The sequence below is a fragment of the Eptatretus burgeri genome, chromosome 2 (assembly GCF_056783735.1).
Source record: "Eptatretus burgeri isolate ZD-2024b chromosome 2, Ebu_testis_v1, whole genome shotgun sequence".
Classification (NCBI taxonomy): domain Eukaryota; kingdom Metazoa; phylum Chordata; class Myxini; order Myxiniformes; family Myxinidae; genus Eptatretus; species Eptatretus burgeri.
In genome coordinates, this window is record NC_140962.1 from 7,617,308 (window position 1) to 7,631,955 (window position 14,648).

General features: G+C 44.0%; 1 protein-coding gene across 1 annotated transcript in view; it reads right to left on the minus strand.

Annotated features, from left to right (window-relative positions):
* The window catches only part of RGS9 (regulator of G protein signaling 9), a 144,805-nt gene that overhangs the window by 22,516 nt on the left and 107,641 nt on the right, over nucleotides 1–14,648 (minus strand). Inside the window, exon 14 of the mRNA XM_085862001.1 lies at nucleotides 14,430–14,517. Coding sequence (XP_085718127.1) covers nucleotides 14,430–14,517 — 88 coding nt within the window. The remainder of the gene's footprint in view (nucleotides 1–14,429; nucleotides 14,518–14,648) is intronic.

The window sequence follows — 14,648 nt, forward strand, 5'->3', positions numbered from 1 at the left end:
ACACCCAACTGCTCCGGAGAAGGTGGATTAGTTTCTGGCGACCCTCAATTCTGATTCTGCAACTGTACCAGAGGGCATCAGCTCATGTGTCCTAAAAACCTGCTCGGCTGCTCTTGCACATCTTCTCTCCACTTTTCACTCTATCATTTGCCTTACATCATCTTCCATCTCCTTGGAAATCAGCCAACAACAATGCATTACATAAAAAGGTGCAAAAACCAATCCCTTTAACAACAGACCAATTATCTCTATTATAATACCAAGCTTGCACACTAAAAACTCAGCCCGCCATCACACAATCCCTATGAAATTGCTGTGGCACTCAGCGGACATGCCGACAATGTTTGGGAAGTCTTGGCATTCCATAGTACCACTTGCATTTTGCACAATGCGTATTTTTGTCATTCCCCGTGTACGGTCTGTCGTCTGCTACCAGCTATGTTGTACTGCTATCCCATGCATGTGCACGGGTATCGCTAGTATTATCATACTTCTACATAGATAGCTATATTATAACTCCATCGGAAAAGGCTGCTAATATTTTTGTTGTGGTTTGCAAAAAGTTTTATGTAGAGGTTTTATTAAGAGAGTTTGGCATTGATATGGTTACTTTCACTAGTATAGGAAATAGCACATATGTTCCTTGTCATAAGTCGCTCCAAATATTATCTCTGAGAATCAGGAAGTTTAAGTTAATTTTGGTATGAAATGTAAAGAGGTAAATCTTTGTATTCCTCAGCTTTTCTGGATCCCTAAGCTTCAAAAGAACCCGTATAAAGCCCCTGTCACACCTTGACGATTTAGCCAGCGTATGGCAACGTATCAAAATTTATCTAAAACGCTGGCGTACACTGAACTATTGATGTTTTTTTTTCAGTTTTGGACATATGCATAACGTATTAGTAATGTACACAGAATGTTTCGATAACTTGAAGATAACTTATACCAACGAATGCTTAGCGTGTTGTCGGCATTCACAACTTATGCCGAACGATAGTCTAACTTATGCATAGCGCGGCAGCATATCGCCGACGATCACGTGGCATAGCCTATTAAAAGGCTGCCGCTTGATGAACATCGCTGGGGGCATACGCAGGAAGTTGGTGAAGGATGCATGGTCCTCGTTACGGAGTTCCACCATGAGCTGGTCATACATGCCAAACTGCCGTTCCCTCCCGATCCATGGTCTCACCCAGTTCCTTCTCCTACGTTCACCTCTTCTTCTCCTGGCTCTATTAGCACGCAACTGGTACAGTGTCAAATCGATGAGGTCATGTTGATGTTGGAGGACAGCAAGTAGGTATTCTCATCTCAGCCTTGCCGGATCCTCCATCTCTCGGATGACATGGACATCTGCTCACCATAGAGTCTGGAACACTGACGGGTTCCTCCTGTGAACCCCATTTTTTATATACCAATTCCCCTAAACGCTGCCAATATGTCATTATACGGTAGCTGTAAGTTAGAAACACGTTCAGTAAGTTATGTGGTCATCCAGAAGACGTCAAATACGTCTACATACGTCAATATGCGTTGGAGATACGTTACACATAGGTTCACAGCACGTTACTCATAGGTTAGAAATAAGTTTCGGGTACGCTAGACATTACCTCGACGTATTTCGACTTATGAGTAACTTACAAGTAACTTGTGTCAACGATCGCTTAACATGCCTACAACTTATGGCCAGCGTATGCAGAATGTGTGAGTCATACGCTGGCATACGTCGAAAAATTTTGAGCATGCTCAAAATTTATCGACAAGCTCGGCATACTATGACGTATGCACAGATGCCAACCCTCCCGATTTCATCGGGAGGCTTCCGAAAATTCACCCAAACTCCCGCCGTAACGATCACTATCCTTATCCTCCCGAAATTTTGATATTTTTGCACTGTTCACTAATCAGAATGCACTACTGTAGTATGAGAATTGAATGAAAAGCATCGTCTGCTACGTATAGCATGTGGTAACTCCATAACGTTCGCTGCTACCAAATTGTACGTAAAAAATTGCAAATTCAAATGAGGAGCAGCGAAACATTGGGTCTGGATCTCGCTTATGCGATCATGCACTGAGATTTAGTGCATGCGGTATGTGTGCAATACAGTGCATGCGGTATGTATGCACAGTGTATATGCATGCGATACGCTCACTGCATGCAGCTGGGCCCCGTACCAGCCCGGCGGTCGCGACCACCGTGCGGTGTTTAACAGCCGCTAGAGTTTTACGAGTCGCGCTGCAGCTGTGGAACATCGACTTCGAAGTTACCGATGCTTCAAGCCCTCGATGTTGATTACGAAATGGCAGAAAAGAAGCTTACGAAGACCAAGAAATGGTCTCAGAAGTACAAGACCGAATACAGTCTCCAATACCCGTGTATTCGAAAGTCTGAAAGAGGAATTCATCATGCGTATTGTACAGTATGCAGCGTTGATATTTCAGTTGAGCACGGAGGTCGCGATGATATTCGGAAGCACGTTGGAAGCAAACGGCACACAGACATTGCAAAGGAGAGATCTTCGAGCACGAGTACCGGTACACTTCTGAATTATTTCACCAACCAAGGGACAAGAGAGGAAGAGGATGTTACCCGAGCGGAACTTCTCTTTAGTGGATTTATTGTGGAACATAACTTGCCCATATCAGTCTCAGATCATGCTGGACCTCTATTTCAAAAGATGTTTCCAGATTCAAAAGTTGCTTCAAAGTATGGATGTGCAAGAACAAAAACTTCAGCAATAATTGGTGAGTTGTCAAATGTTACTGCTTCATCTATTGCCGATATTGCTAGACTAGCTCCATTTAGCCGAGCTACAGACGGTAGCAATGACAGTGGTGAGGCCCAGCTATATCCTGTCCTGATTTCGTACTATGACAACAGTGCTGGGATTGTGAAGCAAGGTTTGCTAAGTTTGCCTGCGTGCAAACAAGATTCCACTGGAGAAAACATTTTCAAACTGCTTGATCATGAGTTCAGTGACAGGAAAATTCCGTGGGGAAATTGTGTTTCCTTTTGTGCTGATAATGCCTCTGTCATGGTGGGCAAGCACAAAGGAGTCGCTGCTTATATCCACAAACAAAATCCAGAGTGCTACATCATGGGATGCCCTTGCCATATGATGCACAATATGGCCAAGAAGGCGGCTCAGGCCTTACCCATTGAATTAGATGATATTTACTACTTTCTCATCGATATTTACTACTACTTGGACAAAAGTAGTAAACGTGTCAAAGGAGTGAAAGCACTGCAAGAACTCTGTGATGCCCCGACACACAAGATTCTGAAGCATGTCGCAACAAGGTGGCTGTCCCTTGGTCAGTGCCTAGACAGGCTGATTGAACAGTGGGAGCCACTTCGCCTCTTCTTCAAAGAAGAAGTACGAAGAAAAATGCAACCAACTGTAGCCAAGACTCTAACAACGAGCAAGAAGGACGGCACTGTATCTACTGCCAGTACTGGCACTGCAGGATCAAGCACTAGTGGAGCAGCATTCACCACTACCACTGCAGTATCTGCTGCGAAGAAGACAGCAGGGACAGCACCAAAACCAATGCTGAGAGCAGGTAGCATCACCGGCCCTTCATCACGTTCATCTACAAAGCAGATCCCTTCAGAGTCGAGAAAGACTGTGATAGTCCCATCTACAGGCAAAGAAGGACCCAAGTTAAGTTCTGCTTTTGCCAAATCACTTGATAGAAGCTCAGCAAAACCTTCGAATCAGAGGTCTTCTTCCTTGGCTGCACCTACCTCAAGCTCTCTCCTCAAACGTAAAATTGGATCTGGTACTACGAGTCTGACCTCTTCTGCTGGCAGTAAACGCAAGTGTGATCGCCCTGCGGCTAAGTGTACTACGAGTTCTACAACTAAAAGCGCATCTTCCTCAAACACTGTGCAGGAATCTAGAGAAAAACGTGTCAACAGGATGTTCTTGTCTCCACAAACAAAACTCTATTGTTTCTTCCTTCGATATGCTAACAAGCTTTTTGAGAAGGGGAATCTTCTTCTCCAAAGAGACGAACCCTGTATTCATCTCCTGCACGGAGAATTGAATGGTCTTCTGAAAGATATCTTCGTACGGTTTTTGAAACCATCGGTGTCATCGGTTGCTCTGGTAAATGTACCCTTCTCTGACAGAAATCATCAGAAGAATGATGAGGACCTCATGATTGGGAACGATGCCAAACTGTATATAAGGGAACAAAGGAGTCTCAAGAAATCCACCTTCACTCTGAGTGAGTCAGACATCCAAGGTTTCTTCAGTGCAGTTCGCTCATATTATGTGAAAGCCTGCAATTACATCTTCAAAACCTGGCCGCTAGATGATGAATTAGCCAAGCATGCTCAGGTGCTGGATGTTAAGCTACACCAAGAAGTGGGGTTTGACTGTGTGGAGTTTTTCATCAAGAAATTCCCCTGTCTGTTCAGTGGCGGTGATAGTGACATAGACAGTCTTGAGAGTGAATTCGCTCACTACCAGGCAGACGCCTCCATAGCTACAATTGCTACTGAGACAGTGAGAGTGGATGAGCAGTGGCATCGGATTTCACAGCTCACAGATTCCTGCACTGGTGCCAAGAAGTATCCTAATTTGAGCAAAGTGATGAAGGGAATCTTGGTCATTCCTCATTCGAACGCATCATGTGAGCGGGCACTCAGTCTTGTACGGAAGAATCATACTGAATTTCGTCCCAATTTGAGTGTCAAAACCCTGGAAGCTCTCTTAATTGAAAAACTAGCTCATAGCACCCCTTGCTACCAGAGAGAATACAGCAAAGACATAATCAGAAGGGCTAAAAGAGCCACACAGCTGTCACTCAGCAAAGCTGCCATGGAAAAAGCAAGCAGCAGTAGTACCAGCCAGTAAGGTAAGAAAAATATTGCTTCTTTTGTGCTTTTTGTTAATCTTTGATTGTCCCCTAACTTACTAATATTAACATACATGTAACATTAAAAAGTGCACAATTTTCCCCTTTTTTGTTCAAAAAGTGGGAATTCTTAACATGTTAAATGCTCCAAAATAGGGCTCAGAGGGCACTAGAGAGCGTCTAGAACCCCAGAGCTTCCAGGGCCCTAAGGCGGGCCCTGGACCCCACCGCAAGGGTCGAGCGCTCCGTGCTCGAGATGTGCGCTTCGCGCACATTATTTGGTGTCGGTTGCAAATCCTCCCTAATTCTGATTTCCAAAAGTTGGCATCTCTGCGTATGCCAGTGTGCTTCAGCATGCTCTTAACGTATACAAAACTTACCCATAACGTATTCGACGTGTGCCAGTGTATTCGCCAAATTTTTCATACGCTGGCTAAAACGTCAAGGTGTGACAGGGCCTTAAGTATAGGTTTATAGTGGGTGCCAGGCAGTATTCAACCAAACAGTTATCGGTTACAAGTTATCGTTTAACTCAGGCTTACAAGTTGTTAGGGAACAGTTCAGGAAATATTGTTTATCAACTGAGAAGAATTCTGGTATTAACAATTTCTGGAGCATTAATTTGTCTTTTGAATTCTTAGATAGGATTAGATGCCTCAATATCAAGTCAGTTGAAGTTTTTGATATATCAAGTTTATATACAAATTTGGATTTAGTACTAATGAGTGAGGGATTCACTCTTCAAAATAATTGACAAGGTTTTTAACTCTTTTAATTTTTGTGTTAGGTTTGATGGAGCATTCTTTTCTAAAAAGATATACTCAAGTTTTCATTGTTTTGATGAGCAGAAGTTTAAGGATGCTGTTAATTTTATTTTATTTAATACTTTTGTGTCTTTTTGTTGGATAATGTTTCAACAGGTTAAGGGTATTCCTCTGGGTGGGAATTGCAGCCCCCTACTAGTGGACATTTTTCTTATTTTCTGTGAGTGAAAACTGATGATATAGAAACTGATGGAGAAAAAAAAATAGGATTACCTAAAATATTATCTCATACATGTCGTTATATAGATGATATTTGTGTGGTCAACTATAATTTTTTTCATAGGAAGCTTCACAAGATATATCCAGATAGCCTGATTGCAAACAGGAGTGGAAATGATTGTACAGTTGCTGCATATCTGGATGTGTTGGTTAGAGTTGGACAGAATGGCTTAAGTACAAGTGTATATCATAAAGTTGATTATTTCAGTTTCCCTGTGGTGTTGTACACATTTCCAGGTTACAATGCACCAATTAAATTGGGTTACAATGTCTTTTCATCTCAGCTACTTATATTTGCAAGAATTTGTTCATTAAAGGATGATTTTGTGGAATGTGTTGAGGTTTATTAACCTCCGCCATCGAAGATGGACGGAGATTACTGTTTTCACCCCTGTCTTGTCTTGTTTGTTTGTTTGTGAACAGTATTACGGAAAAACTCCTGGACGGATTTCGACGAAACTTGGTGAGGGGATTAGGTATGGTCCAAGGATCATGCCATTAGATTTTGGACTTGGTCCAAAGTCCAATATGGCCGCTATGGCGGCCATTTTGAAAAAATATTTGAATTTTTGTTTTTGCATTTCTACATGTTTTAAGTGATTTCCAACCCAAAAAAAAAATTGTTAGAGAAAAAAAAAATTGCAACTATTTTCAAAAAAATTTCAATTTTATTTGAAAAGTATTTGAATTTTTCTTTTTTTGCATTTTTACATGTTTTAAGTGATTTCCAACCCCCAAAAAAAATTTGATGGAAAAAAAATAATTTTGCAACTTTTTTTTCAAAAAAATTTCGATTTTATTTTTTGGGCATTTCTACATGAGCATCAATCTAGTTTAGTTTATTCAATCGTGGTTCAGTAGAGTCTGATCCGTTTTGACCTACAATGAATAGGATATCAGGTTCACTTAAGTGACCCAGCAGTATTGGCGGCGGAGGTTTTGCACTCTACCGAGTGCTCCCCCTCTAGTTCCATCATGTTAAACAAAGGATATTTGGCTGATTGTTTGATCAGGTCTTGTGAGAATGTCTTTAAATTCCATCATCGCCTTTCATTTAAGTTGAGTTGGTTTTTGTGTGAACAAGTTGCTATTGCATTACATTTGATATAATAATTAATCATTTTAGTGAGGTAAATTCCTTAATTAATATTATTGATTAAACATATATCTATCTATCAAAATGGATGGATGGATATATATATATATATATATATATATATATATATATATATATATATATTGTTGTGGTTACCAAATTCGCAAACCACCATTCAGGTCCCTTAGGTGAGATATCTCCGTAAGTATATGTGTAGTTAGGCCCAAACCCGTTGTCTAGTGGGAATAAATGTTATTCATGCGTGCTGCGACTCTTCAGGATAGCCGTTTTTCTTTTACTATCTTTATTTTGGACCAACCGCCATTGTTACCACCACCAACCACAACATCAACCACCCACCGCGGCGCCGCTTCACGTCACACCTCACAACCGTCGCATCGCCACCGTTCTTGCGCCGCTTGTGGGTACCGGTGTTGGACTCGTGCAGGGCGCGCGCCGAACAGCGTGTACAAAACCACGGATTTTCAGCTCCAAAAACGGATCAAAAACGACACACGCCCACTTTTGTTCCGTCCAATCGGTGAGCGAGGGGCGATTTGGCCCCGCCTCCAGGGCGTTGGAGGGCGATCGCTATATGCAAATTTATGGATCAAAATGCATTCACGCCCACTTTTTCTCGGGCCAATGGGGAGCGAGGTGAAAGGTCGAAGGCAGGGGGTCAAAGATGAGAGAGCGAAGCCACGGGGCTTATATAAGCGACCGCGTTCGTCAAGTCGAGAGAGTTAAGACTTCGCAGTCGGTGGAGTTGGGAAGAAGAAGAAGCAAGAAGGAGTTGGTCGTCGTCGTGTGCGTTGGAGTCGGAGCGAAGGGGACGGAGCTGTGGAGAGGCGGCGAGGGCAGACGAGGGGGTGCTCGCGTCGTGCCGGGAGCTGCACACCAGGGAGGCCGACGGCGCGACCTGGTCGAGGTGGAGACGCTCGTCGCGGGACTCGAGGCAGAGTAGAAATCCTCCTTTCCCCCGAGCATCAGCAACCCCCTCCTGTTTCCCCCCGCGCTGAGATAGTGCGACCAAGGGGGCCCCTTTTCCCACCCCCTACCAGACACTGTCCGCGAGGCCCGCGGAGTTGAGGCACCATCGCCGCTCCGCGTCTCATCACCAGACGGGTAGGCCCGACCCGGTCTCGGCCTCAGGCCCGCCTCATCCTTGAGGGTTCTCTTTTCTTTTGTTTTTGGGAATGTGTGTTGTCGTCGCCGTCTGTGAAGTAAAATTGTATAAGTGTTGCCGTGTGCTCGCGTAGTCGGTATTAGATCTGCATTGTCGCATTTGCTTTTTGTGTAAAATTGCATTGTGTTTCTTTTCCTTTTCTATGTGCTTTTGGTGGAATTGAATATGTGTGCTTTCCGTTCATCGCGAATAAATGTGCTTTGTGTTGAACTGTTTCCCGCTTCGCTTCGTCATTTCTTTCATTGAATCCTCATCTTGCTTCACGTAAAGGGTTGGTAGTGGGCTGAATACGCCTGATAATTAATCGAACCGTCGAGGCCGACGATAAGACCGCTCGGTTATCCCGATAGTACGGAACGGGTCGCTTAAGTGGCCCGTGTCCGAAGTCGACCTGCGGCGAGGTGCGATCGCCCGATCTACCCTCCGTGTGGGTACTTAGGTAGGTCGAATTTGGCGAGCAACCCTATCCCACGCGGGGGCTGATTGGCTCGATCGCGGTGAGACCGAAAGGTCCACCCGTGACTGGTTCCCGGCGTTGGTCCGAGAGGGTCACGACTGGATTGTCCGTCCGGTGGGAGACGTGCCGCGATTCGAGTTACGTGGCCGTCAGCACGCCGGCGGGCGCGAATCAGTAACAATATATATATATATATATATATATATATATATATATATATATATATATATATATATATATATATATATATATATATATATATATATATATATATATACACACACGAGGTGTGTTCAAAAAGTATCCAACCTTAATTTTTCATGCGTAAACAAATGAAGCTAGGGAGGCGTGGTTTGGTGCATGTATGTAGGCGATCCTAATCCATATGCGTGAATATTTTCCTGCCTGTAGAAGCTGTCAGTCGCCGACAGACCGCCGATGAGTGAGGAAGTGTAAGTGAGCGCCGTCGGATTTTCGTTTTTGACAAAATGACGGAAAAACTTGAACAACACTACTGCATCAAATTTTGTGTAAAGCTTGGCGATTCCCAAGTGGAAACGATCCGCAAGATTCAACAGGCCTGAGGGAACGAAGCAATGGGCACCACACAGATAAAAGAGTGGTACAACCACTTCAAAGATGGTCGCACATCAGTAGAAAGTGAAGCACGTTCTGGTAGGCCCTCAACATCCTGAAATGAGATCGTCATTGACCAAGTGAGGACCCTGCTGATGCAGGATCATCAAATCACGATCAGAGAACTTGCAGACGAGGCGGGCGTCAGCATTGGATCCGTTCATTCCATTGTGACTGAGCATTTGGGCTTAAGGAGAATCTCAGCGAAGTTTGTGCCAATGTTGCTAACGATCGAGCAGAAGCAACTCCATTTGGAGATCGCACAGGACATGCTGGAGACTGTGAACAGCGATCCCAACTTCTTCAACACAGTGATCACTGGCGATGAGGCCACAGTGATCCGTCATTTTGTCAAAAACGAAAATCCGACGGCGCTCACTTACACTTCCTCACTCATCGGCGGTCTGTCGGCGACTGACAGCTTCTGCAGGCGAGAAAATATTCACGCATACGGATTAGGATCGCCTACTACGTGCACCAAACCACGCCTCCCTAGCTTCATTTGTTTACGCACGAAAAATTAAGGTTGGATAATTTTTGAACACACCTCATATATGTGTGTGTGTGTGTGTGTGTATATATATATATATATATATATATATATATATATATATATATATATATATATATATATATATATATATATATATATATATATATATATATATATATATATATATATATATATATATATATATATAATGGCGGTATTTAGATTAAAATACAATTTATATGTATATGTTTTTTTATAAAATACGTTATAACTAAGCATTAATATAATTTGTTGGTGGTTGCTAAGATATGCAGTGCAGCATGTTAAAATCGGTTATTAATGACATGTTGAATATTTGAATGACAGTTTGAGTCTATGGTTAGATGGAGGTGCTGTGTCATGGACATCTCTTCAAGGTAAAGCGTTTATCGTTTAATTGATAATCATAGAAAGTGATGTATGACTAAAGTTAGTCATGTGTCATAAATAAAAGTAATAATTAAATAAGTTTAAATAAGGATATTGCATTGCTGTGTTGACTGACTCTCTGGACACAACTGTTGGTTGTAGGTCCATTGATGTTGAGTAATCGACTGATGTGGACCTGCGACCAGGGTTGTGGATCCGCCCTTTGGAGAGGTTCTGGGCTGAAAGGGTCTCAACCTCGATGATAAACTGTGCCCAGCTGATGATCCGGGAAGGTGGGTAATTAGTCTTGCTCATACGTTAAGTTATAACTTCAAATAAAATATCTTTTGTAAGTACGTGTGTGTGTGTGTGTGTGCGTGCATGCGTGCGTGCGTGCGTGCGTGCGTGCGCGCGCGTGTGTGTGTGTGTGTCTTGCTACGTCTGGCTTTCTTCTTGGGACCAAGGTGTAGTAATTGGTGTTTATATTTATTCCAATCATCAGCAACGTCATGGAATCCATCATCATAGTTGATATGAAATCCTACCTTTTTTTCAATGGACTCATCTCATATCATCAATCCAGATTCAGACCTGGTCACCATCTTGGACATGCTGCTTATCCTCTGCCAAAAAATGGATGGCGAACATTTATGGTCAGACATGAGATCAGGACCGTCTCTCGAGACAAATCTCGAGCTTTCGGTACAGTTTGGTACCCTGCCTGGCTCTCCTTGCTCTCCTGCCTTGCTCCAAACTCTCTGCACCTGGCATCCAAGGTCAACTCCACACATGTCTTCCTGACTTCCTCTACTCTGACAGCCAACCTGTGTCTTTCATCGGAATCCTTTCATCTCCTCTCCCAATTAAGTCTGGAGTGCCCCAAGGCAGTGTTCTAGGCATAGTCCTATTCCTAATTTTCATCAACGATCGCCCTAACTCTCTGCTGATGACTCTGCCTTCTGCTGTGGCATCACTCATCCTTCAGATAGGCAGGCAGCAGCCTCTACCCACTGTTCAGATGTTGACAAAATCACTGATCATTTGGTTCATCTGATCCTATGTGTGCGAGAGTCAACATCTATTTGGCTATTCCCAGAGAACAGCCTCAGCACTGTCGAGTCTGGCAGTTCACTCAGGCAGATCGGCAGGGGTTTCAGCCAGCCATTTCACTATTTCAGTTCAGGACCGGTCTCCTATCTCAACCGCCCCTGAAATTAAAAGCAGCCATGATATTAACACTTGGAATATGTCTTTCAATCCTGACTCTCCCCCTCTTTCCCTCTTTCCCTCTTTCCCTCTTTCCCTCTTTCCCTCTCTCCCTCTCCCCTCTCCCCCTCCCCTCTCCCCCTCTGCCCCTCTCCCCCTCTGCCCCTCTCCCCCTCTGCCCCTCTCCCCCTCTGCTCCTCTCTCCCTCTCCCCCTCTCCCTCTCTCTCCCTCCCCTCTCTCTCTCTCTCTCTCTCCCTCTCCCTCTCCCTCTCCCTCTCCCTCTCCCTCTCCCTCTCCCTCTCCCTCTCCCTCTCCCTCTCCCTCTCCCTCTCCCTCTCCCTCTCCCTCTCCCTCTCCCTCTCCCTCTCCCTCTCCCTCTCCCTCTCCCTCTCCCTCTCCCTCTCCCTCTCCCTCTCCCTCTCCCTCTCCCTCTCCCTCCCTATGAAAGTACGGTATGGCAAAGCCTCTGCCTCCTTTCTGTTTTCACACACTCTGCTATTCCCATGCTTTGTCCACCCCAGGGCACACAGGGTCTACCATGAACCATTTCTGGTCAAACTCCCAAAATCCAGAATCACTGCTCATGGAACTCTTTTGTTCCTCTTTTTTCCCTTCCTGTGAAATGAACTTCCACATACTCTTCAATCCCATTCTTCCCTCCAAGTCTTCAATACAGCTGTTCACCATCTCAAATCATTCTCCATCCATAACCATATTTTGACCCCTATTAACTGCTCCTCCCCATCCTCCCACCTCCTTCCAAATTTCTATTTTTTTCCTTCCTGAGAGTTTGCTTCTGTATCCATCTTTTCCACCCCATGCATCCTCCCCTACCTCTCATTCCTAGCCATATCCATTATTTGTCGCAGTCTCCCTCTATTTTGTCCTTCAACTCTACTGTTCATGTCTCCCCCCCCCCCTACCCCGTCTCACTGTTCCTTTTGTTCTGTTGTCCTACTCCATTCTGTGTTCAAGCTCTTCCATGAGCTTTTACTTTGTATGCAAAAAAAAGAAAAGAAAGGGCCTTAAATTTGAGTAAAAAGTTTGAATTCAAGTAGTTCATGGCTAGAATTCTGGGTTTGTAACTCTCATTTGATTTGGCATGCTTTGTCTGCTTTCTTCAACTACCATGACTAAAAATTTGCATTTTATCAAAGCCACTGTTCAGCTCCAAGGAATAAGGCACACACTCTCTTCCTGTCTCTCCACAAGTATCTGTAATCAAACTATCCAATCCACTTCTCTGGGCAACCAATGGATGAGGTACATTCCCTGGAACACATTGGCCTCACTATCTGTCAAAACCTTTCATGTGAGGATCATAATCACCAAAATGCCATCAAATGCTAGTTGCCATCCTGGTTTTCTCCACATATATAAGGCATTCCTGTGCTGCACTGAGCTTATCACAGTGTACAAGACTTTTATATGAGGATCTATGGAGTATGGTTTCCCACTCTGGGCTGGTGCTCTTTTTCCCCAAGTTGCTCCTCTTGAAATGGTCGGAAACAATGCATTCTGCAGCATTTTAATCTCAAGATAGGAGGTGGGTTCTCAAGGATTATCACTCTGCAATTGACAGCAAGTAGGGGTGCTCTATTTTACACAAGCTTACATCTGGCCTTGCCCCTCTCCTACTTCTGACCTCCACAAACCACCCTGGGTTGCATGTTTTGTTTTCTCGATAAGAGCGAGGCTCATGGAAGAACAAGGATGAATTGACAGTGGGGTCGCAGGGTAATAATTGGGCATAACCAGCAAGGTAATGAATGAATAGCAAAGGGAGAGAGAGAATGGGAAGAAATGCTGAAACCAGCAAATGTGGTGGTTGGGTTAGGAATGGTTAAAAGGGGTAAAAAAAAAAAAAAGATCAAGGGTCAAACTCTGTCTTCCTTTTTGCACATGGCAGCACGTTGTGTCACGTCGTATCCCATCCCAATGACAGGCAGACAGCAGCTGTGTTACTCTCTTTTGATGGCCGATATGAATTGCTTAATGCTGGTGTGATAAAATGGAACAGGTCCTTTAATCCTGCAAAAATCTCAGGCAAGATTTTCAAACAAAGGCACCTGTCTTTTTCCATTGTTAGCCATTGGAAGACATTTCATCCTTTGAACTCTCGGCCTCACCATCAGCCATGACCCTCCTGGGTCAACTATCTTGCAAAGCTGGCCTCCAGAGCCAGACACAAATTGGGCATCTTCCCTCGATTCAAGTCTTTCCTTGAAAAATTAGAATGACCCACAGTCTCCAAGGGCTTTGTCCGTAGCTCAATAAAATGCTGCTCTACCCTATATCAGCTGCCACCACAACACCACTTCCAATTTATTCAGGATTCAGTGAAATATAAAGCTCTCAACATTGTTGAAGTCACCTGTGATGAGGCCAAAGCACAACATATGTTTATCTCCACAATGCAGGCAGATCGGTTGCCTCTCTGTTATTTATTGCCCCTCCTCTGGTGGATAGCTCCCTCTGCTCTCTTGTCATTTTGTCCCATCACAGCAACTCCAGGCCCACTTTTGGTTAAATTTCCAAAATCCCAGCACACTGCATATCTCAACTCTTTTGTTCCTTCCTTCTCCAATCTGTAGAATCGCCTTCTCAGGGTTCTATTTCACTCTTCCCTGCAGGGCTTCAAGCAGGTGGTGTACCACAATCTCATGTTACCTCTTACCCTTGCTACAATCTTTGCCCCCCGGAGTGTGATACTAGCTCATGTACTCTTCCTCAAAGATACTCTTGATTCTTTTACGTCCACCAACTAATGCCCAGTTTTTAGCAGGTAGGATACCTGGTTTTAATGCCATCTGGGGGACAGCACACACATTGATACCTTTCCCTGCCTGTTAAACACCAGGATGACAATTTATAGCAGGGCCAAGATGTGAACCCAGACTCAATGGTGAGTGTGCGTATGTCTAGGCTATCATGTCAGACTTTGTTGAAAATTATCACAACCCTTTGTACTTGATCAAATCGAAAATCATTCTTTGCAGTTCTAAAGAAAAGAGAAAGAATAATACAAAGCTTACTTGTTTATTTTTTCAGCCTTTTCATTCACATTGACTTGGTCTCCATATCTGAGTTCTTGGCAAGCTTCCCAGAAGTCCAGGTTCTCAGCTGGAGTGAGGACAATCAAGATGGCAGAGAGAACGCAATAGGTATTGCTTCAGTGTGTGTGTGTGTGTGTGTGTGTGTGTGTGTGTGTGTGTGTGTGTGTGTGTGTGTGTGTGTGTGTATGTGTGTGTGTG